Source organism: Siphateles boraxobius, unplaced genomic scaffold (assembly GCF_051911475.1).
Source record: "Siphateles boraxobius isolate OS27281-9 unplaced genomic scaffold, OSU_SipBor_1 55, whole genome shotgun sequence".
NCBI lineage: Eukaryota > Metazoa > Chordata > Actinopteri > Cypriniformes > Leuciscidae > Siphateles > Siphateles boraxobius.
Genome location: NW_027509181.1, coordinates 1,300,018 through 1,325,112, shown reverse-complemented (window position 1 = coordinate 1,325,112; position 25,095 = coordinate 1,300,018). Strand labels below are relative to the sequence as shown.

The following is a 25,095-nucleotide window of genomic DNA, read 5'->3' as shown; positions in this document are numbered from 1 at the left end:
TGCGGTTCACTTGGAGGGCGGGGGCAAAAGCGCCGGGTTATTCAGTATGGAAATACACACAGACAATGACACGCCACACCCCTACTGCATGCTAGAATCGCCGAAAACAAGCCGATTTCAACCTCAAAATGTAAGCTTTTAAATATACCAATACTGCTATCTCAAACATGGAGAGACTTCTTCGTGATTTAAATTAACAGATTCTGCAAAAAATTGAAATTCACCAATTTTGAAAAAAAACCTCTTCTTTCTCATTTTGCTCGAAAGTTGTGCTGCCGACATGTGTCCCTGGTTTCTGTGACGGGTCACAAATGTCGGTGTGTTCCTTTACTGACAGAAAGCATTATTGGCTGCTGTCCCTTTAAAGTTAATCACAGAACAAAGGGAATAGAGGAAATTACTCACTGCTATAGACTAAAGAACTTTTGTAGCTTTAAAAAGGATTAGTCTATTTAATTTCTAATTAATGCAGTGCAGAATGTTTGATAACTTTATTCAATTTCTGTATATGCCCTACCTGTTAGACAGGAAGGGCAAAGGTAAATATGACATTTATTATAGGTTCATGTGAGGATTAAGTACATTAAATTAAGTCATTTTTTTTAAGCCTAATGTTAAAAAATTGATAGCTTTCTATTACACTGTATTGAATGGCTATATTTAATGTTTAAAATAAGGGGGGAAAATCATTTTTATCCAGACATCAATACTTAGTATTAGTATCAGTGATACTGGCCTTTGTTGTCTCTACATTCATTTGTAGATTAACTGTGAAATGATTCCATTATAAAATATATAAACTAATATAAACCTATACAAATTTAAGTGTATGTGTAATGTAATGTGTATATATATATATATATATATATATATATATATATGTGTGTGTGTGACCGGTCACGGAAACTAGGGACACAAGTCGGTTCTGGGGCATTTTGAGTTATTCGTAAATTCTGAAAGTGTAATCTCCAAGCTTTCCAACGATGTGTAACATGTGGAAATCTGATAATATTTGGAGAAGTTGTGGCCATTTTAAAGTAGGCACTTAAAAAAGCTCAAAGATGAGAAAACGACCTCTAAAGATTGTGCAGTTCTCACCTGTCTCTGCTGCTGGGGGTGACAATAGGGCTCATTTACATCTCATTTAGATAAGCCATACCCCCTGTAAAGCTCCTCCATGTGCTTTACAGCTTTTTTTGCACTTCGAATGAGTGCACTTCTGCCGCACTAGGCGAAAAACAATTGTGCTGCCCCTCTATTTGCAACGTACCAGCAACAACACACAAAGACCAATATGCCATATAGCCTGCATATAACGCAAAACCAGCAACAACACACAAAGACCAATATGCCATATACATATAACGCAAAACCAGCAACAACACACAAAGACCAATATGCCATAGGCCTACATATAACGCAAATAGTGCGCAACATTCGTGTGCCCAAAATGTCAACAATATTAAAGTTTATGCAGGAGGCAAATGCCTGCTGGCATTTTTCTTTAAGCAGTCATTTCTGGAATTTTCCAAATAATCACATTTCACCTCCTCAAATTACTGTTGCAAATCTCTTTACACCACTTTCTTATGTGCGTATACACACACAAATGAAATGTCCGCAAGCACATTATATCATCAGCAGGTTCAGCATCTTAAATAACGACTAAAGAGCAAATAAAGGTTAACTTACATTTCAGAAACGCGCACGGCGGGCCTTCATCGCAGCAAAGGTCTTAACTGCATCCTCTATTTCGATTCTCTGTGCCAGTTCATGTTCTATGGAGATTGTTGCCATTCCATTAACTCTGTTCCCTGTTCACAAAACGTTCCCCATTCAAAGCAATCGGGACGTCACATATGAAACAGCCAGCCACCGCTGTCAGCGAGCCGAGCCGCTGTATTCAAGCACTGAGGGCGCGCGCGCCACGTCCATACCTCCGGTTCAGTTTCCCGAGGCCACGAAGTGCGGCGAAAATATTTTCGTTGTAACTGCCAGACGGTTCAGCTCGTCTGCGACAATCTTTGCTGCATCCATCTTCATTGAATTTTGATATCAGATAGAGTCGGCCAGAGCACAGCATAATAAGTAGCCATGCGGTTCACTTGGAGGGCGGGGGCAAAAGCGCCGGGTTATTCAGTATGGAAATACACAGAGACAATGACACGCCACGCCCCTACTGCATGCTAGAATCTCCGAAAACAAGCTGATTTCAACCTCAAAAAGTAAGCTTTTAAATATACCAATACTGCTATCTCAAACATGGAGAGGCTTCTTCGTGATTTCAATTAACAGATTCTCCAAAAAATTGAAAATCACCAATTTTGAAAAAAAACTCTTCTTTCTCATTTTGCTCGAAAGTTGTGCTGCCGAATTGTGTCCCTGGTTTTTGTGACGGGTCACATATATATATCCTTTTATAAATTCTGCAATATTAGCCTAAAACGCCTAAAAAAGGCATACCCAAATTAAATTGCATGCTGTTCTTGAACCATTTGGAGTATATGCATGCTTTTGGTCTCTTTTGAAAGGTGACACTCAGAGGTTTGTTCCTTAACAGTCAGAATCACTCTAAGTCTTACTGGTATTGAGTAATACAACTTTGAACACACTTAAAAAGGATACACCAAAAAAATCTGCCTACATTTTTGTTGTTGTAAACAGATGCCTGCAGATAACTACATCTGGGAGCTATAAGCTGGAAAACACAATGGGATCACAGCATTAAGCCTTACCAAACCCAGTTTAAAATTTGATATCAATACCTTAGAAAATGAGTGTTTTACACATGTTTATCTAAGTTTATGTCTAGGCGCTTCCCCAAAAAAGGCCACTTGGAGACTCCAAATGACCCTTTGTAACCAAAGACACATAAAATATTATATTTCTTATCCAGATTCACTGTCAATAATTGCTGACACATAGTAACCGAAGCATAAACACATTATAGTGTTTTTTTTTCAATTCTTGATACCAAACTTTCTACAAATAAAGATACAAAACAAGTGCTATGGTACTAAAACACTTTAATATTAGAACTCGCATATATATATATATATATATATATATATATATATATATATATATATATATATATATATGTATATATATATATACACACACACACATATGTGTATGTATTTCAAACTATTTACAAATTATATTTTTCAGAATCCAAGAAATTAATAAAGATAAAAAAATAAAAAGATTTAAAAAAGTGCCTTATACCACTTCTGGGTCTTGTGGATGACTTTGTAGTAACTTATTAGGGCATGAGATAGGTCCACTCCACCCATGATGTACCTGTTTGGAAATAAAAACAACATGAATTTCATGATGATGGTCTGTGATATAAACAAAACAAATAAATAAGTAATTTACAAAACATTAACATTGTTTCTGTATTCAAAAGCATATAAACAGAAACATAAACAAGCATTCCTGCATGAGCGCACACTAGGCTACAGAAGTTAGCAGGTAGGCTAACGTTACCATCAAAACAAAACATACACTCGGCATAACACACCAAACACACAACTTAACCTGACAAGTACACCTCAAAACAAACGCATACATCAGTATATAGTAAAATATGTAGCATAATATAATAAACATCCAAATAATATAATAAACGTCCAACATCCAAAACTCCTCTGTTCTCTGCTACCGAGTCAATGGATGAAACTTCGCTCTCTTCGTCAGAAATGTCATCTTCCGACTCATCACTGTCACGGCGAGTACACTGTTCAATAACTTCAAGTAAGAAGTGTGTTTTTATAGTTATCTTTGCCATTTTAGACGTTACCTTGTTTCACTCTATCAATGCTGTCTTTGCGCACGGGCGAATGGATCACTGCTACTTTGCGCACGAACTGTACGCATGACCAGATGAATCGTCCCACTAAAGCGGCATATCAATCTTTACAGAAATTCATTGGCTATCAGAAAATACCGTCATTTCCATACTCTATTACAACTGGTTTGATTTACTGTCAGTCAAAGAGAGGGATATGCCATTCTTCTTCATTGGCGCACCCCAGAGCCGGACTGGGCGCTCCTTGGCTGTTGATCCAAAGGGACACCTCTATCAGCCTCAAGCATGAATCGATTGGCTAAAATGACCTGTCCATCAAAAGTTCAGGGGTCAGCGGCCATTTTGACATCACTTTTTCTTAATGTTTACATCTCATGTGAAGCTAGAACTTAGAATGCGTCGAAGTTGTGATGGCTCTGTTGGCTAACTTGAAAGGCTACTACTACATTCCGTGGATTGTTATTGATATATAAATGTGTTATGGACTAAATACTTCATTGAATTGGATTGTATGGACCCTTTACAGTGTAACCAAACCATTTTTGTTGGAATGTAATGGATCAGTGGACAAACAGAAGGCTTTATAGGTGAGTTTCTTCCGGTTTTTACATGTTTGGTGGTCTGATAAAGAGACAGATTGTACCCGCTGTGCTTAGTGTATCAGGGTGTCCGCGGGTCTTAAAAAATCTTAAATTAGATTTAAAAAATTTAGGCCATAAAAAGTCTTAAGTCTTATTTTTACCTATGAAAGGTCTTAAATTTTCGATGGCAATTTGACTTACACATATCTAAATGTTTTCCAAATTAAAACTATCTAATTAGCGTACTTTTTTAATTATCATTCGTTCTTTGTGGATTTGCTTGTTCACGTGACATTTCGCGTCACATTCGCGCCAGCATTACGTCTGTCTCCTATACGCGAAACAGCAGGAGAGAAGAAGAAAGCTGGTTAATTTCAGTTCAATTGTAAGTTCCTTCTTTATGTGTGTAGTGGTGTGCGATGTGTATTGTCTATTATGATATTGTAATCATTGTTTTATTGTAACGTTAACTATGTACGAGCGCGCACTGCGAGCTGACATTGCATTGTCTCTCATGCTTGCTTTTACTGCGTGATGTGTCAGTGCAGTTATAGGTATTTTCCCTAATAGACGTATAAAGTTTTTGTATTTTATCATATGTTGTTATCATACAATATTACATCAGCAAGAGGGCTGTTTTCCCGTGCACTTATTTTATATAACAGTTAACCTAAATTAACATTGTGAGTTACATTTCATAAACAATATTGTCAATATTGTTTGTTTTCCCTTTATTTCGCTGACGAGAATTTCAAAATGAAACCGTAGCAGAGTCTTAATGCAAAAGACAGCGATGATTTCTTGACCGAAATCCGCGTTTTGAATGAATCATTTTAACGATTCAATGAACAATCACTTGCAGTTCCTGAATGAATCAGCCATTTGAACAAATCGGTTGAATGAATGACTCCGAGACTTGTCGCCGACTACTGGCGGGTTTAGTTTAGCTTTATTTATGCAATTGTAAACGCAGTCTAAATATATTAATGCCAGTTCTGATGCTGCTTCTGTGTCTCCTCTGCACTGCAAAGATGGATTTTGATTTAATGATTTAATTTAAATGGTAACAGTGGTAATGTGTTATTATTCTAATATAATTTAATTTGAATGTTAGAATTTGACATAAAAGGTGATGCGTAACTCTAAGTAAAAAAAAAAAGTCCAAATATGGGTGAAAATGCCCCTGGAACTCAATTTTAGGTTGCAAATATTGTCCTTTAATAAAAAATGTTAATTTCTTTCACTGCTGTGAACTGACCACTGCATAGAATATGAAAAATATATATATGTTCGTGAGTCAGCTGTCAACAACAGGCCTATACCAGCCATGGTACCAGTACACAAACACAATATAAAATATCATCTAATTATCAACAAAACTTTGAAAATATTGAGACATATTTTTGTCAATATTGCGCACCCCTAATGTAAGGTATTAATTTTGATTTCTTCAGGTCTTAAAAAGGTCTTAAAAAGCCTTAAATTTGACTTTAAAAAGTGTGCATATACCCTGTGTATATTAAAATGGTTTACATCGTTCGAATCACAAGAGTCTCAGCTTTCCAAAAATATGTGATATGTTTAGCTTTTATTATTTTTTTTTTGTATATCGAGAAAATATTGCGCAATAATATGTGAAGTACCGCCCACGGCACGTCAGATTTTTAGCTGGATATATATATATATATATATATATATATATATTAGGGCTGGGTGATAAAACGGTATCGGTATTTATCGACGGTACACGATTGTCGGTAACGAGATAAAAAATGTTCGATATAGTGCTCGATATTTTCATTAAAATGCCCGTGGATCTTAGCGGCCACTCACATATCGCGTCTAAAAACTAACGCTTTAAACTTTTTTTTTTTTTCGGTGCCGCGGTGGTCAAGTTATGAAACCGGTGTTGTGACTGAACACCGTGTAACTCTGGTAACACCGACTATCGTAGCAAGCCTAGAGACAAGTAACTGTTTAACTCATCCAAGGTGAGAGTTTGCCATTTGTATTTTTTCCCAGAGTTGGAAAAATTTTCTGCGTGTGCATTTGTATTGGCTATGATCTCCAAGACCACACGGTTTCTGAAAAACAACTGAAATAGCTGGATTGGAAAATACATGATGTTCCATTTTCAACGATCGGAGCATGTGTCAAAGTTATGAGTGTAAACGACACTTTAAATCTACATTAGTTTGTACTTAGCTTATGTGTTATAACTCTTTGAGGGATGTATTTAGATCTAAGTGAAGGATTATGATGACTTTGGTCTCTTTTTAATTGTGAGAATCTGCTGTAAATAACGATGTGCCATTTTCATGAAGTTATGAGTGAAAAAAAGGCATGTGAATGCCGCATCAATATATTATTTACATATGGGTCTTGCAGGGCTTCACTTACAAAAACTCGCTCAAGTTTAGTCAAAGCCCTAAACAATTAGGTGTGTTGTGCTCTACTCCATGAGACCTTTCAAACATGTGACACATGACTATCTGAGCTGTATGATGTTTTTGACACACTGCAGTACACAGTAATCCAGTTTAGACTCTAAGCTTCCAAATTACACCTATTTTGTGTTGATCAATGCAGTAGTTTTGAAAAATGGGGGGCAACTGGTTTCTCCTAAATTAGTGGGCTTCCATACTAGGGGTGTGACGAGACGCTTATCTCACGAGACGAGACGCACGAATGGGTTCATGAGAACGAGACGAGATTTTTGCGCAAAATTTTATAGAAATCCTCAATGACAAAATTCATGACTGGAAAAATAGTTTGCAGGTGCATTTTGAAAAGTTTACTTTTCCCTTACTGTACATGAATCATGAGCTTCCAGAACTTCAAGAGGCTGTGTGACGACCTAATGGAACTACTTTCCACAAATTGAACACAGAAATAAAAACAGTACAAATAACAAAAATAGATGTTTTTTCTTAGTCTTATTAGTACAAACAATAAGTGGAAGTGCAACCATAATCAAAGTACTATCTCAGTGTTCAAAATGCAAACAGAGGCCAGGACCACAACTACACAGAGATAGGAGATTTTGGGAGACAGACTCTTGTATGCAGTCTAATTTGCGCGCATCAGGGACCTCATGGTTTACTTTCAGTTTGTGTCATAATGTTATGCCTGATCGGTGTATTTGATAAATTTTAAATCAACGAATATTCATTTTAATTTGGTTACTCTACCTTATATAAGTTAAAATTATAAATGTAGTGAAAATACAGATATTGACGAGTACCAAAAATAAAGTATTGGCCTTGTTCTGAAATAAGTTGGATCAGTTTATCCCTACTTTTGATACTTAAAATATCAGCTGACATCAGCCTTTCTGTTGTCTTCATCTTTTTCTTGTTCAGGTACCACAGCTTGTACCTCAGAGCTAAGGGAAATGTGTTCAAGAACAAGCGTATCCTCATGGAGCACATTCACAAACTGAAGGCTGATAAGGCTCGCAAGAAGCTGCTGTCGTAAGTAAAACTGCTCTGGCAGCAATTGAATTTTTTCTGTTTGTTGTCCTCACTGCTCTAAAATAAAGTGAATAGTTTTTGAATACTTTAATAAATGAAATAATGAACTGTAAGTCTGTAACGTGACGATGGGCTGCATTTTTGCTCCCTTATAGTGACCAGGCGGAGGCTCGTCGCTCTAGGACAAGGGAGGCCCGTAAGCGCCGTGAAGAGCGCCTGCAGGCCAAGAAAGAGGAGATCATAAAGACTCTTTCAAAAGAGGAGGAGACTAAAAAATGAGCATTCATCTTATGTCAAACCCTATTTTAGTTGTAATAAACAGCTACAAAACTCAAACCTGACTCAGTCCTACTTATGGATCCAAGCAATGAAGGTTCTCACAAAATTGTGTATCATTATGCATAATGTTTGTGGATAAAAAGGCGTAATACCCTTATTACTAATTATTATTGAGAAATGATTAAACCTTTAAAATGGCTGACCATTTTAAAATTGCAGAGAGATGAGGCAGTGTGTCAAATGTTTTGAGAATCAGCCACAGGGTGGTGCTATAATAAACAATCAACCATCTTGCCTACACCAGCACAGTTGCCAGGAATACTAGTTTTGGCCGTGCTAAATCTCTCACCACTACAGTGCCTCTCTCAACCAGTGTGGTATCGAAAAGGTCAACAAAGTAAATCAATTAGGTAAAGACGGGAAGAGCTGGAAGCAAGAGATGGAATGATGTTAAAAATTAGCAGAGCATAGTTTATTACAGTAGTCAACATTTGAAGTGGATCAAAAAAGTGAATCGAAGTTGTCCTAAAACAATAACAGGTATTGTTCAAAACAATACTAAAACAGTGCTCGTTGACGCACTGGATCCCCTGAGCTCCTGGACACGCCCCTACTTGATGGCCCAATGGAGCCCCTGAGCTCCTGGATACGCCCCTACTTGACGCACTGGAGCCCCTGAGCTCCTGGACACGCCCCTACTTGACGCACTGGAGCCCCTGAGCTCCTGGGCACGCCCCTACTTGATGACGCACTGGGCTGCGTTTTGTCAAAATTGACATGCCCTTCACTCGCTAACTTCCCTCCGTCCCGTTCACTCGGATGTGCGTCATTGCTTACGTTGCACCAGTGCCCACTACTGGCGGAAAAGGCAATGGGCTGAACTCGAACGTCCTAAGCCCTTGATCACTTGGAATCAGCTATGGTGTTGATTTGTTATTTACCTTTAAGAATTCGTTTAATGCAGCATCCAAATGTATATAGTTGTGTTTGGCTTGTTTTATATTAAAAAATTCTAATTAATATATCATAGAGTTGTTTATTTTTTTTTATTTTTTATGTATTTTTTATTTTTTTGCATTTCTAGAACATACAAAATCAATGCCATGGGGCAAATACAATTGAGAGAACAATTACATGTCATAAAGTCAGGAGAGCATTGTGCAAATGACACAGTGAGAGTTGCTGGATGTACTGAGAGTGTCCAGGTAGGATTTAAGTTCCTTACAAAAAATAAAAAAGTAGGGCTTTGCACCCTGAAATTTACATTTGTGTGAAAAAAATTTCGCAAGAAAAATAAATAGGTTTATCAAAAAATATTGGTCCTTTACATCTTTTTCAAAGTTGTGCTGACCAAATAGAACATCTTTGTATGACAAAGAAAAACTGATGAAATGAAAATGTGCGAACAAAGATACAGAAATTCTTCCAGAACAGACTTGTATATGTGCATTCCCAGAAGAGATGGGAAATAGATTCGTGTTCAGCATCACAAAAAGAACATAAAATGTCAATATCAGGAAACATCTTTTTCAAGTAAAGCTTCACAGGATAAAAAAGATCAAGTAATTTGTAAGACACATCCTTGACCTTATTGGTTATTAAATATTTAGAAGACAAAGTCCACACTTTCTTCCATGGAATATTGACAAACTGGCCGTTCTAGTATGACACAATCTCATTTTGAAATAGCTGTCTAATTCTTCTGTTCCGACTAGAAGAGTTGGATAAAAAACAAATATTTCCAATCATTTTATCAAAAGAATGAGCTACTGACATAGAAATCTGGTATCTAGCTGAGTCCCTAAGAAGAGTTATTGCTCCATAAGGGATGGCATCCATTTACAATAGCAAGCTCTCGAGGAGTGACAGGTATATTGTACTTGTTCAAAAACTCTGAATATGAATACAGGTATCCATCAGAACTGATTAATTGAGAAGCCAAAATAAAATTATTTTTAACCCAGTTTGGGAAAAACAACGACTTATTTTTATAAATAATATTATACACAGTTATTCTAAATAAAGTACCGGTGACGACTAAAATTGTGTTGGTAACACTTTACAATGAGGTTCATTACTTAACATCAGTTAACTACATTAGTTAGAATTAACTAATAATGAACTGCACTTATACAGCATTTATTAATCTTTGTTAATTTCAACATTTACTAATACTTTATTAAATATTGTTAACATTAGTTAATGCACTGTGAACTAACATGAACAAACAATGAACAGCTGTATTTTTATTAACTAACATTAGCAAAGATTAACAAATACAGTAACAAATGTATTGCTCATGGTTAGTTCATGTTAGTTAATATATTAACTAATGTTAACTAATGAACCTTTTTGTAAAGTGTTACCATTGTGTTTATAAATTAGGTGCCAGGCCAAAAGCGCTTGTTTATGAAAATTTGACAATTTAAGGGGCAATTTGGTGATGATGTAGTTAAATAACAATAGAAAAGGGAGACCTCTCACCTTAGAGAAAACAAGACTAGGAAGAGTATTCCAGAAAGAATCAGGGTTTGTTAAGTACTGTTTTAACCAATTTATCTTGAAAGTATTATTTAAATAAAGTAAAATCTAGAAAGTTTAGACCACCACACTCATAATTATTAATAACCACAGACTTTTTAACGTAATGCCTCTTATGCTTCCACAGGAAATCAAATAACATTCTATCAATATCTGCACATGCAGCTTTATCCACATATAAGGAGAGAGCAGGTTAAGTAATTCTTGAAATACCCTCAGCTTTAGCAATAAGAGTTCGTCCTCTCAGATATAAATCATGGATGTACCCAGATAGGTCACCTGTGACTTAACTGGAATATCGTAAAGAGAGAGAGAAGGACAGGTTTTAACAACTAACAGTTCACATTTATCAAGATTTAAGTTTAAACCGGAAGCTTTAGAGGAAAATTTTATGTGTTGGATTGCAATCGGAATCTGTAATTCATCTTTTAAAAACAGGGTAGTGTCGTCAGCTAGCTGACTAATAAGTATATGTTTGTTGGAAATAGTAATACCTTGCAGATAGCTACCCAGAAGAAAGGAGGAAAGAAGTTGTGCAGCCACAAGAAATAAATAAGGGGATATAGGGCAACCCTGATGAACTCCTCTTGACAATTGAAATCTAGGCAAGGTACCCGATTTAAGGTTGATGGAACAGTTGGCATTGTTATAAAGAGTTCTTATAAACTTGCAGAATGGATCACCAAACCCAAGGTTTTGGAGAGCTAGAAAAATAAACTTGTGTTCAAGAGTCAAAAGCTTTGTAAAAATCTACAAAAAGAATAAAACTGCCATCATCAACTAATTCGCTATAGTCTAATAAATCTAGAACAAGTCGGATATTGTTTGCTATATGTCTTTTTGGCATAAATCCTGATTGAGTCTCATCAATAACTGAACTCAGAACACACTTAAGTCTTTTGGCCGAAGCCCAAGCTAATATTTTATAATCGTTATTAAGAAGACAAATAGGTCGCCAATTATCTATCAAAGTTGTATCATTTTTAGGTTTAGGTATCAGAGTTAAAAGCCCTTGTGTTAAACTAGACGGTTTCTGATTGAATACTCTCCAAAAACATCTCTAGCAGGAACGGTGCTTATTCTTCAGCAAAGGTTTTAATAAAACTCGGCCGTTAGGCCATCGGTTACAGGAGATTTGTTATTTTTAATGCCCTCAATCCCCTCAATTACCTCAGTGATAGTTATAGTTTTATCACAGGCAAGCTGCTCATCTTTAGATATTGATTTAACCTCCTTTAATGACTGAAAGAAAAGGGAGGCTGAGTCCTTACAGTAATTAGATTTATATATTTTAGAATTAAAGTTACTACAAAAAGAGCCAATTTCCTTAGAATTATCTGTCAAAATGCCATTAATTTGTAGCGAACTAATGGAAAGATTCCTAGAGTTGTGTTTTTCCATTCTAAAAAAAGAAGCAGAGCTCTGTTCACCTTGTTCTAGCCATTTCCTCCTTGAGCGAACATAGGAGCCTTCAGCTTTGTATTTATAAATATTGTCTAATTTAGATTGGAGCTCTGTAAGTTCTGTTAGAACAGTTTCCGATAAGCTTCCCTGAATTTTGCTCTGAAGTGTTATGATCTTTGACATGACCTTCTCCTCTTCATTCCTTCTCTGTTTTGCCAAATTGCTGCTAAAATGTCTAATACACATTCCTACTTCATATTTTAACAATTCCCAATTTAGACTAAACATTTTTTCAGAAGAAGCTTTTACCCAATAGTATTAAGAAATAGTATAAGGAAATTATTTTTTTCAATTCATCATGCTTAAGTAGAGATGATTTCAATTTCCAGTAAGAGGCTCTAGAATTTGTATTTGAGTGTCCTGTGGTTAGAGAAGTAGAAAGGAGAATAGTGTGATGATCTGTTAAGGGAGAGGGAAGAATACTAACCGAAACATTATAATCTTTGAAAGAGTTTGGTACAAGCCAATAATCTAAACGAGAAAGTCTTGAGCGTTTCTTGTTACCCCATGTATAAGATTTAGTATTTGGAAACTTCTCCCTCCAAATATCAACTAAATCCAGCTTCTCCATTAACATTTTCAATTTTAAACTAGGAGAAGTAGACTGCCTAGGAGGAAATAGAACAAAGGTACCAGTAGTAGAACCCTCAAGGGAAAAAGCTGCTTTGGTAGCTGACTAACAGAGTCAGGTAAATCCAAACTTTGGCATAAACTCAATCAAATTAGTAAGCTTTCTTAAAATTAAATATTACACCCACTAAAATTAAACTGGTTTACCATGCTTAAGGTGGATAAATTTCAGATCCATCAACAAAGGCACGACCTCCAATGAAGTGAACTTTCTTTCCCTCCTTTCGAGCCTTATCTACAGCAGGCCAAAGCAGCTGTCTTCTTTCTCAATCAGTCACGATGAGATCCTCAGTGAAGCAAAGTTGATTGGCACAAAGAAACTCCGACGTCCTCGCTGCCTTCCACACTCCGTCTCTCGTAACTCGCGAAGAAAACTGAATAATGATTGATCGCGGTTGTGAGTTATTCTGGAGCCTCCTTCCAATGCGGTGAACTGTATTGATTTTTTTTTGCTAGGTTGTTTCCTCCCTCAGGGAAAGTGGCTTCACAGATACGGATGGATTCCGCCCTGACGTCATCTCTTTCCTTCTCAGTAACACCGTGTAAACGTAGATTCCAGCGACGGGACTATCTTTCCAAGTCAGTGAGATGCTGTTCCCAGAAACCCGTCTTTTTCTCTTCAGTGTTCAATCACGTGAATGACTTGGCCTTTGATATCGTTTAGTTCAGCACATAAGAAGTCCACTGTTTTTTTTTTTAAAACCTTAAATTTTTAGGGCATTTTCACTCACCATTTTCTATATGGCATCAGAGCGAGTGTTAATCAAATTAGAGAGCGTCGAAAAAACAGAGGAGATATCATCATCTGCCTTGCCTTTCTTGGATGGAGGTTAAGCTGGGCTATCTGGAAGTGGTGTTCTGGCCCCAGGCAGAGTTTCTTCCACAGATACATTTGTGAAAGTCCATCTTGTCCGATTTCCCAGAGACTTGCGACATATCTTTCCTTTTGTCAGCGGTCGACTTCCATTGTGGCAGAACTTCACCTGCTGTTAGTATTCCATTGACTCCCATTCATTTTGGCGTCACTTTGACAGCGAATAACTTTACATCTGAGGCGTCCAAAGACTTCATTTGTCCATTATTTATTTCTAAAGAAACACAAAAATGTATAAAAGGCTCCATTACTGTGTATCTTACGTTATGGCCCCGTAGAAGTCGTTTTTGTGAATATAGACAGGCTGTCGTCAAGCTCAGTTTGAGCCTGCGCAGTACGCTCAGCCATCAGGAAGGAAGAGCAATAATTGGGCTTCAGTTTTCTCCGTTGAAATCAATGGGGTAGCTGTGTCCATTTATTTTACTGTCTATGGTTACGTCAGCCTCAGATCGCAAATGGATGCTGGCGAGGCAAGACGCACTTGTTTTCTTCTCACTCTTCCCACTTAATATTGGTATGTTTAAAAGTGTTCATTCGGTTAAAGTTCATTAAATATTAAGCACAATGTGTTACTGAATCGATTATACACATGCATGTTGTGTATTGTGAGTTTTATGTGAATTTTATCTGATGCACGTGGAGTTAACTAATTAGTGATTTGTGCATAGTGTATAACATGGAAAGAGGTTGGCGCAACGGAAAATATTCTGATCAAATTGTCCCAAATGTTTCCAGGTATGTTCAATTCTTCAATTTAATCAGTATAAAGGGATTTAATTTATGTAATTTTGGTCTATAATGGATATGTGGATTGTGCTTTTGAACAGATGTATTATTGTTTAACTTCCATCTATTACGCTTATCGCCTGGCAGTTCTATAGAGTTTAATGTGCATGTGCCTGATGTTTTGAGGGGATATTTGTTTGTCGATCTGTACAATCATTATTCTTATGTTATTACAGATATGTTTGAAGAATACACTTCCAGCCATTGTATTACTTTATTTTTCCTTTAACAACAGTAATGGATTATTTATTTAATGTGTAGGCTGCTACATAATGTTAAACATGTATACAATTGTGTTACGTCAGCCTCAGATCGCAAATGGACGCTGGCGAGGCAAGACGCACTTGTTTTCTTCTCACTCTTCCCACTTAATATTGTGTATAACAAGGAAAGAGGTTGGCGCAACGGAAAATATTCTGATCAAATTGTCCCATATGTTTCCAGGGTCAATAAATTCAGTCGTTCTGAAGCCATCCTGCTGTCTGCTGTGTGGAATTCCTTATGTACAGAACTGGATCTGCTACATAAAACTGGTGCCGTGACCTTCTTGGATACAACTGATCAGCCACAACCGATCGCCGGGTGTTGTTTGGTTACATGGAACTGTTGCTGTGCTTTCCCTGGATTCAGAAAGCCGGCCGCAGTCGTCTGCAAGGTGTCAAGCCGTGGATTGAGTCCTGCCTTCCAGTGTCAGCTAATGAACATTCCTTGTTTCATACAGTTTTCTTACATTCTTAACATTGACTTTCGAATCAGACATTGAATAACTAAGACATTGAATCAATTTATTTTGTTATATGCTAGTGACCAGTATGGACAGTAAGATGTACAATATGTCTACACCAGTCTTGGGGAGGGGTTGAGGTTTCATCAGCTCAGATGGTGTTGTGAGACGTAAAGAAAACGATCAAATTTGCGATATCAATTTAGGCTTTTCACAAATGGAAGGAAAAGTCAACGCTGGTGCTTCATCTTTTACACCTGCCCCAATCTGTGATGATTCTCGTTTGCAGATAACAGAGCTACTTGAGGAGCTTGGTAGCCAGATTGGCGATAATATTTTTGACAGGCTCTTAGCTGATCGTAGTCCTTCTGCTCTGGGGCATCAGACTGCCCCCGAGCCAGCTAAAAGCGATCAAGCTGGCACTACACTTAACTTATCCAGGTTGAATCTGATTGTACGTTCTGACAGTAGGGGCCCTCCTATTTTCCGTGGTGATTGTATGGATAAACATACTTTTAATGAGTGGATAGAGTGAATGGAGGTTTACTTACAGAAGTGTGATCGCCCGAAAGCGGAGCATGCCAATGAGGTTCTGAACCACCTTTTGGGTAGAGCTAAAAACATTATAAAAGTAGGGCTAAAAAGTAATCACTCACCTGACATGGTTGTTACCCCTGAAACCATTTACAAAATGCTCTTACGCTATTTCAGTGAGACCCCAGAATCTTGTCTTCCACTGGCAGACTTCTATTCTACAGTGCCATATGCCAAAGAGAGCCCTGTCGATTATTGGGTCCGTCTCAATAATGCGGCCGAAATCGCTGATAATCACCTGCAGAAATAGGGTAGTCGAATGAAGAACATTTCACAGGAAATTGCAATGATGTTCATTAGAAACTGCCCTAATGTTGAACCCTCTAGTGTGTTCAGGTACAAGCCCAACACAAAGTGGTCATCAGCAGAGGTGCAAGAAGCAATTGACGAGCATCAAAGGGAGCTGAGAACCAAGAAACCACATCCTTACTCTCTCCCTGGCAATTCGTTCCAAGTAGCAACTGCCGCCATCAGCCACACAGAGACCACTACTGTGGACAACACTGCAGTTAACTCAGCAGCGTGCATCCCCAGTACCCATAACACAAAGCCTGAGATCGCCACAGTGCCTCCACACACGGCCTTGACTGACACAGGTACACTAGAGCGAGTGCTCAGCATGCTGGAAAGGGTGCTCGACCACACTAATGCACAGGATGCTCCTGACAGACCGCAAATGACTTCTTGGTCTCGTCCATCCAAATGTCGTGTTTGTGGTGAGAGAACCCATTTCACACGGTCACACTGCATGTCTGAGAAAAGATGTCTAAACTGCTTAGAAGTCGGTCACCAGCGCAGGGATTGCCCTAGGAAAAGTGCTGAGTCTGGGAGCCACTCAGAGATTCAGGAAAACTGACACACCTGCACTTGGGAGGGGATAGTGTGGGTGAAGAAGTTCAGACCCTCCAAGATGATGCATCAAACATATATGAGTCGACTTGTAAGACAGTTACTAGTGATGATGTGGTCCTGTTTCAGAACGTGACGCAGCTGGTACGGGCAGACAGCCTTTTCTATACCGACGTTCTAGTCAATGACTAGTCTCATTCCTTTGAGAGCATTGTTGGACAGTGGCTCTATGGCTTGCACCATCAGTGAAGTTGCGGAATCTCGCTTATTGGACGCCGGTATGTCTCTGGATCAGTGTGAGATGCAGGGCAATATTATTCTGGTTGGATGTGGTGGTGTTCAGGTTGCGCCGAAATTTATATATCAGCTGAAGATGAGAGTGTACGAGTATGAAGTCAGTGTACCCACGCTGGTTGTTACAGGACAACGGGACGATTTGATACTGGGCACCGACGTCCTTAAATTCATCTTGAGCCAGTTTAAGCAGAAACCCACATACTGGCGTGTTGAAGGCCTGAATCAAAGAAAGATGCTGAGGTTGAGCAGTTCCTTAATGTACTTTCTGGTCTTAACAGATGGAGAGGTGATGAGATGTCTGACATCATTGGCACGGCCAAACTGGTTCAAGCCGTCACGTTGCTGCCAAGGCACGGAGCACCTGGTGTGGGCCAAGCTCCCTCCTAAAACACCTATTTCAGAAGGCAGTGCGGTGTTGATTGAGCCAACTAAGTTACCAACCCATAGAAGGATATCATCGTGGGATGTGTGGTGGTTTCTATGACTGCTGACAGGTGGGTGCCAGTTAGGATGCTTAACCCAACCAACAAGCCCATCACTTTAAAGGGAAATTCTAAAGTAGTCAACGTTTCTCCATGTGTGGCGTTGGAAGATTTGGAGATGGATGGGGATCGACCCTTCGGCGTTTCCGGTTGCCTTATCGGCATGTGCCGCCAGGGCACTATCAGAAGTTACTGCAAGTACTGTCCGAGATGAAAGAGCGTGATCTCATTCGTAAATCCAGCAGCGAGTGGGCCTCTCCCTTGGTTCTCGTGTGGAAGAAGAGTGGAGACCTCCGTATCTGCGTTGATTACCGCTGGCTGAATTCACGCACTATTAAAGGGACACTTCACCCATTTGCATTAAGCTTTGTGTTGTTAGAAACCCAGTCATATATTATAATGATCGTGGATTTTTCCTTTATTTTTCCCTCAGATGGGAGAAATAAGGATTTTTGTGTTTTACTTCCTGCTTATTCTGACGTAAAAATCGTCATTTTTGCGTCATAATAAGCAGGAAGTCAAATTTCATTGAAAAGTGTAAAGACTACAAACACTAGCTCCTCATTATTCCAGGGGGTTGGACCCACTCACCCTACAGGCCTATTACAGATCAGTGGGTGGGACTAAACTTACAGAAACTAAAATAAATTTCCGCCATCTTGTTTGGAAGCTATCAAGCTAAGCTAACAAGCGCTTATGGAGTCAGATTTACGATAATGGCTGAAGAAACAACACATGATATGGAAGAAGAGGAGTTTGAAAGTCTGTTGCACGAAACAGATGTTCGTGGCTATCTGTACGAGCCGCAATATAGCAAAGAGCAGCTGAGGCTGATGGTGGAACAGGAGGCGGCGGCGGCTGCAGCCGAGGCAGGAGACCTGCCTGTCGCATCCGAGGAGCCCGGGCTTGCTCGAGCTGGTGCGGACTGGTGGTGCCTGTGCTCTCACTGTGCGCCTACGGACACAGAGCTAGAATCCGTCTGCTGCCAAGAATTTCAAAGATGCCGATTTCTCCTGGAAGAAATGTCTGAGGCAGACAAGGACATGGATGTTTGCGTTTTGAACCATCCTAGTTTCGCACCGCATATGGACAGAGGCGTCCTGGAGACATATTTCAGAATACCGAAGGTAAACTGGAAACGACAGCTGAAGCCTGCAGGGACAAATGCACGTCTGACTGTAAAGTAAGTGTTTCAATTTTATTTATTATTCATTTCGTGAAATTTATAGAATTTCTTCAAGCATTATCATGAAATAATTACCGGTTAATATGTAACGTCAACTGTGAATCTATTTGTGCAGTACCTTTTTTAATGCACAAACAGTTTACTGTGGCATTGTTTACTACTGTGGCACGTAAATACCATACATCGCTAACTGTGTACTCAATGTCTTGTAGACAATATCGCCTAACAGCCTACCGACACTTTCTCGAATGGGTCCTGCAAGGCGAGAGATTGGGTAGAGGAAGTCGTCTCGTTCTACCCGCTTGTGTCGTGCAGGCAATTCGACTAAAATATCCAGCTCCAGATGGCCAGTACTGCGGCCACCAAGAAGTTGAGGACGCTCAGGAGGAACTATAATTTTTGTTAATATTTATATTTTTTTTGTTGTTGTTGATATAAATATGTCATTAAATTGAAAACATTCACATTGCTGTTGACCTAATAGTGTTGCTCCAAATTTATGTTTGATAATATAGTTTGGCTATTGGATGATCAACATTTCATAAGTGGAATTAGTAACCAACTGTACCAACTTTCTGTAGACAGAAAGAATTGAATAAGTTTTTTTTATTCACAAATGTAAGAAATGTGTCATGAGTAGACAAGAAATTTAAATAAGACTAACAACTAAACAAGATTAATTTAGCTAAAGACAACAATTTATTTATACATCCATTATTTAGGGAATATAAATAGACACAGATGGTATTGTCCCAGAACAGTAGTGATAGAGATGGAATTTGAATTAGGTGCAATGTGATGAGGTCTCAAAAAGCGGCTTTTGAATAAAGCTTTGGCAGTCTCTTTTGATGGTTTTGGTAACCAAAAATCAATAATATCAGAAAGGTGATCAGCTCATCCTTGAGTTGCGCTGGGGTCAGGCAGATCAGACAACAGCACGAGAAAGTAGCCACTATGTCTGATTTCGAAGAAATTGATGGCAAAATTTTGGAAGAAACCGTACAGCAACTAAAAACATCAACCTGCGCCCTTGATGCACTTCCCACATCTTTTTTCAAAAATGTGTTACACAGCTTAGAAGCAGATCTCCTAGAAGTGGTAAATGCCTCACTTCTCTCTGGGAGTTTTCCGACCTCCCTGAAAACTGCTGTTGTCAAGCCCCTCCTGAAAAAGAGCAATCTGGATAAGACCATATTAAACAACTATAGACCGATCTCAAATCTTCCTTTCATAGGCAAGATCATTGAAAAAGTTGTCTTCAATCAGCTGAACAAATTCTTAAGCTCGAATGGATACTTTGACCATTTTCGATCTGGTTTCCGACCGCACCACAGTACAGAGACCGCGCTCATAAAGATAATAAATGATATTAGCTTAAATACTGATACAGGCAAATTATCAGTGCTGGTACTACTCGACCTCAGTGCTGCATTTGACACTGTCGATCACAAAATACTTCTTGACAGGCTGGAAAACTGGGTCGGGCTTTCTGGGATAGTCCTAAAATGGTTCAGGTCATACTTAGGAGGCAGAGGTTATTATGTGAGTATAGGAGACCATAAGTCTGAGTGGACATCCATGACATGCGGAGTCCCTCAAGGCTCAATTCTTGCGCCACTCCTATTCAACCTGTACATGCTCCCAATGAGCCAAATAATGAGAAAGAACCAAATCGCTTACCACAGCTATACAGACGACACACAGCTCTACTTAGCCCTATCGCCTAATGATTACAGCCCCATTGACTCCCTTTGCCAATGCATTGATGAAGTAAACAATTGGATGTGCCAAAACTTTCTTCAGTTAAACAAAGACAAAACTGAAGTCATTGCGTTTGGAAACAAAGATGAAGTTCTCAAGGTGAAGGCATACCTTCAGTCTAGGGGTCAAACAACTAAAAATCAAGTCAGGAATCTGGGTGTGTCTCTGGAGTCAGACCTTAGTTTCAGTAGTCATGTCAAAGCAATAACTAAATCAGCATATTATCACCTGAAAAATATTGCAAGAATTAGATGCTTTGTTTCCAGTCAAGACTTAGAAAAACTTGTGCATGCTTTCATCACCAGTAGGGTGGATTATTGTAATGGACTTCTCACTGGCCTTCCCAAAAAGACCATAAGACAGTTGCAGCTCACACAGAACGCTGCTGCTAGGATTCTGAGCAGAACCAGAAAATATGAACACATCACACCAGTCCTCAGGTCTTTACACTGGCTGCCAGTTACATTTAGGATTGATTTTAAAGTATTATTACTGGTATATAAATCATTCAATGGCCTAGGACCTCAATACATTGCAGATATGCTCACTGAATATAAACCCAACAGATCACTTAGATCATTAGGATCACATCGGCTAGAAATACCAAGGGTTCACTCTAAGCATGGCGAGTCTGCTTTTAGCTACTATGCCAGCCGCAGCTGGAACCAGCTTCCAGAAGAGATCAGATGTGCTCCTACAGTAGTCACATTCAAATCCAGACTCAAAACACATCTGTTTAATTGTGCATTTACTGAATGAGCACTGTGCCACTGTTCGTCCGACTGTTTGCACTGTATTTTATTTTATGTTTTAATTATTCTGATTTCTGTATTTTATCTTTTATTCTAAACTGTTTTAATTATTCTGATTTCTTTTGATTCTTTTAATTTCTTCTATGTAAACCACTTTGAATTACCATTGTGTATGAAATGTGCTATATAAATAAACTTGCCTTGCCTTGCCTTGCCTTGCCTAAAGGGGCAATGTTGGGTGGCAAATCCGGTTGTGGCATGGCAAGTGAGGAGGTTGGGGTTTTGTACTTGATGTTCAGATTGCGTCTATTTTCAAGTACTCTCTCGATGAGATCTCCAACAAAATGCGTTGTGTGTGCCGTGAAGATTTTTTTCAGTATCCATTGCTTGGACTTCTTGCGGTAGACTTGATTGAACCGTACTTCTCCTATAAATGACAAGGAATATAATAAAACCAGAAGAGAAAAAAATCATAAAATCTGAATTAAGATTTGATTGCAGTAGAGTTCTCTCCCCAATGATTATATTTTTATATAGTATGTGTGTGTGTATATATATATATATATATATATATCAATCAATCAACTTTTATTCAAGACACAAAGGTCCATAGAGACAACACCGTACAGATATATATAAATAAATAACAATACAAACAGTAAAAAAATGATGCGGAAGTGGCATCATTTATAAAACATATACAGGCTTCGGGTCCAATGTTTCCAAAAGCAAGATGTATACCTTGTGTCACTCTTAGATACATCAGCTATGGACACAATGATAATATTCTTAGACCCTGTCAGTCTGCACATGAATCTATACATACAATTTCTTAAAACAGCATTAAAAGTGGGCACATTGTTAGACACAAACATTTCACTGGCACTACTCCACCTAGGAATTTAAGCACAATTCTCAGCGCATAATTATAAGCCATGTGAAGTTTTTTCATTTTCGACTTACTAAAATTACACTACATATGTGCTGTATATAGTGAAGTGCAATAGGTTTTGAAGAGTGCGATTTTAACATCAGGAGTGCACATATGGAATTTGCGTGCCAGCATGTTTGCCGGCCCATACAGTTTTCCACACTGACGCTGCACATCATCATCATCACAGAGGTCCTCTCTTATCACATGGCCCAGATATTTCACTTTGAAATTCTTATTTCTTAATTTCTTAATTATTTCTTAATTCTTATTCACTTATTTCTTTACAACCTCTAGGGGTTCGCCTGCCAATAAGAAAGAAGGATAGACACATTTCATATCCTCCCTGGTTCTGGCAATCAGCACCACACTCTTCATTGAGTTAAATTGTATATCAAACAATAAACCATATTGAGAACATATTCCAAGAAGTTGCGGCAGGCCAGCACTGGAGGGAGACAGTATCACCAAATCATCAGCATAAAGCATATGATTAATGAGACTATCCCCCACCAAGAATCCAGTTCTACTGTCCTTTAACTCCATAGATAAATTATCCATAAACAGATTAAATAGCAACGGAGACAGAATTCCACCCTGCCGCACTCCATTGGAGACATAGAAAGGTGTTGACAAACTCTTCCCCCACCTGACTTGCATAGTTTGATGAGAGTACCAAAACTGCAGTATCCTAATTAGGTAAGAGGGGACACCACGCTCAAGTTGTTTACCAAACAGTTTCCCATGATTGATACGATCAAAAGCCTTTGACGCATCCAGGAAACACATGAAGACTGTGCTATTGCCAGATCTGTACCTATGGACAATTTCTTTAAGTGCATAAATACACATATCAGTTCCATTCTTGTTCTTAAAACCAAACTGATTATCTGTTGACGCTATGTATTCTGCAAGCCTATCCATAAGAATCCCTTCCAGCACCTTAGATAGTGTATTTGCAAGTGCAATAGATCTATAGTTATCTATACTAGTTAATTTACCAGTCTTATTTCTGACTACAGGTACTAGCAATACAGATAACATGGATCCAGGAAGTATGCCATGCTTCATTAACCCAGAGAAACATAGAGCAAGTAAAACTGAGATACTCTGACTAGCGTATTTCAGATGTTCTGCTGCTAATCTATCTTGCCCACAGGCTTTGTTCATTTTAAGCTTGTCAATAGCATAACATACTTCCCCCGGCCTGATGACTACATCATCACTGTGAGATATCTCTCCTATGTTAAACACATCGCTCTTCACACAGTTCAAAATTTTCTCATAGTGACTCTTCCATAGCTCTGCAATGTTTTCAGGTTCAGAAATGCCCTCAATACTAGAAGGCAGTGGAATTTTGCTGTTGTTAACCACTTTCACCTCCTTCCAGAACTCATAAACATTATTAGTTTGTAACTTTCTCGCCATAGAGTTCGCCCTCAAAGTCTGCTCATTTATTTTTATAAAACGCTCAGCATATTTAAACCTAGCATTAGACCGTACCTTGTGCTCACAGACTGGGCCATGCCTAGGTTTACCTGCTAAGACCCAGCTTCTAAATGCATCTCTTGCCTCCATATGAAAATCATGGACATAGTCATTCCACCCTGGTCTTATGATATGTTGTTTCACCACTTTTCAGTGATTCACTTCCATCAACTAAGAAGTTCACAATTCTATCATACATTACACATAGGTCATTATTGTGACTTACATTCTTACAGCTGCTATCCACACACATAATTGCATCAACAGGTAACTCAATATTTCTCAAGTACACATCAGTCATTAATTTTTAATATTACAGATCATCTTCTGTAAGCCTTGTCCAGTCCAGTATCTCACCTGATTTATGGCTATCACTATAGACAATCTCCGGTAAACCCTTATATATATATATATGTATATATATATATATATATTGTTTTTAGAAAACAACATTACAATTCAATTAACTGTTAACATTATGATTTAACGTTAACATCATGATTTTGTTTATTATACTATTTGAAGAGCGTACATGGTAACAAACCTGTCACTGTGGTGGCTTGTTTCCTTTTTATAGTGTTTTCATTATGGTCGAGGATGGCAAGGTGGGACCTCTCCCTCATTCCATGGTATGAAAACGCCTGACGCTTGGGGAGGTATTTCAACATAGTACTTTGAAAGTTTTCCAGTTGCCCTGTGTGCAATTACGAATAGGAAAGAGGATGGATAGGTAAAACGTCTCGGTTACGTATGTAACCCTAGTTCCCTGATAGGGAACGAGACGCTGCGTCAAACGCTGTGGGAACGCCCCTGCGTTGTGCGTCATGAAGCACGTATGGAATCAGCCCAATAGAGAGATGGAACGTCACAGGCGGGTGACGTCATCGACCAGGAAACTATAAAGCACCCCATAAACACAAGCGCAACAGCTTCTGATAGGCCTGAAGGAGGCGCTAACGGGAATGCCGGGAGTATGGTGGAATGACGCAGCGTCTCGTTCCCTATCAGGGAACTAGGGTTACATACGTAACCGAGACGTTCCCTTTCAAGGGAACTCGAGCTGCGTCAAACGCTGTGGGAACGCTAATACCCACGTCGCCATAGGACCAAGTGACCGCCATGTGAGAACTAGCGCACAGAGGACGAGAGCACCTGTGCCCCAGGGGTAGAACTTAAGTCTAGGTCGTAGAACTTAATGAAAGTATACGGTGAAGACCATCCAGCCGCATCACAAACGTCACTGAGGGAAACTCCTGACAGTAAGGCTTTAGAAGCCGCCATACTCCTGGTAGAGTGGGCTCGTACAGCCAAAGGTGAAGGCTGACCAGCCGACTCATAGGCAAGTGAGATAGCCTCGACCACCCACTTGCTCATTCTCTGTTTAGACGCGAGACACCCCTTCTTGGGTGGCCCAAAGCACACAAATAGTTGTTCTGACTTCCTCCACAGGGCAGTTCTGTGGACATAGGCATCTAACGCCCTAACAGGGCAGAGTAAATTAAGTTTCTCCTGGTCAGACGACAGAAATGGAGGAGGATAAAAGGCCTGCAGAACTGTAGGTCTAACAACATTAGTAGGGACCTTGGGAA

General features: G+C 38.9%; 2 protein-coding genes across 4 annotated transcripts in view; both read left to right on the top strand.

Moving 5' to 3' along the window:
• LOC143714603 (large ribosomal subunit protein eL19-like) overlaps positions 1–8,204 on the top strand; it is a 76,078-nt gene extending 67,874 nt beyond the window's left edge. For both annotated transcript variants that reach the window (XM_077205829.1, XM_077205828.1), the window contains exons 5-6: positions 7,758–7,868; positions 8,024–8,204. In XM_077205829.1, coding sequence (XP_077061944.1) covers positions 7,758–7,868; positions 8,024–8,147 — 235 coding nt within the window. In that variant the 3' untranslated portion in view covers positions 8,148–8,204. The remainder of the gene's footprint in view (positions 1–7,757; positions 7,869–8,023) is intronic.
• LOC143714601 (uncharacterized) overlaps positions 1–21,374 on the top strand; it is a 212,932-nt gene extending 191,558 nt beyond the window's left edge. Inside the window, exons 1-2 of one of the 2 annotated variants that reach the window (XM_077205826.1) lie at positions 15,506–18,571; positions 18,787–21,374. In XM_077205826.1, the coding sequence (XP_077061941.1) occupies positions 18,105–18,571; positions 18,787–18,970 (651 nt within the window). In that variant the 5' untranslated portion in view covers positions 15,506–18,104 and the 3' untranslated portion in view covers positions 18,971–21,374. Of the gene's footprint in view, positions 1–15,505; positions 18,572–18,786 lie in introns of those variants that run through there. The other variant, XR_013195561.1, reaches the window with a different exon arrangement.
• The last annotated feature ends 3,721 nt before the right edge of the window (positions 21,375–25,095 follow it).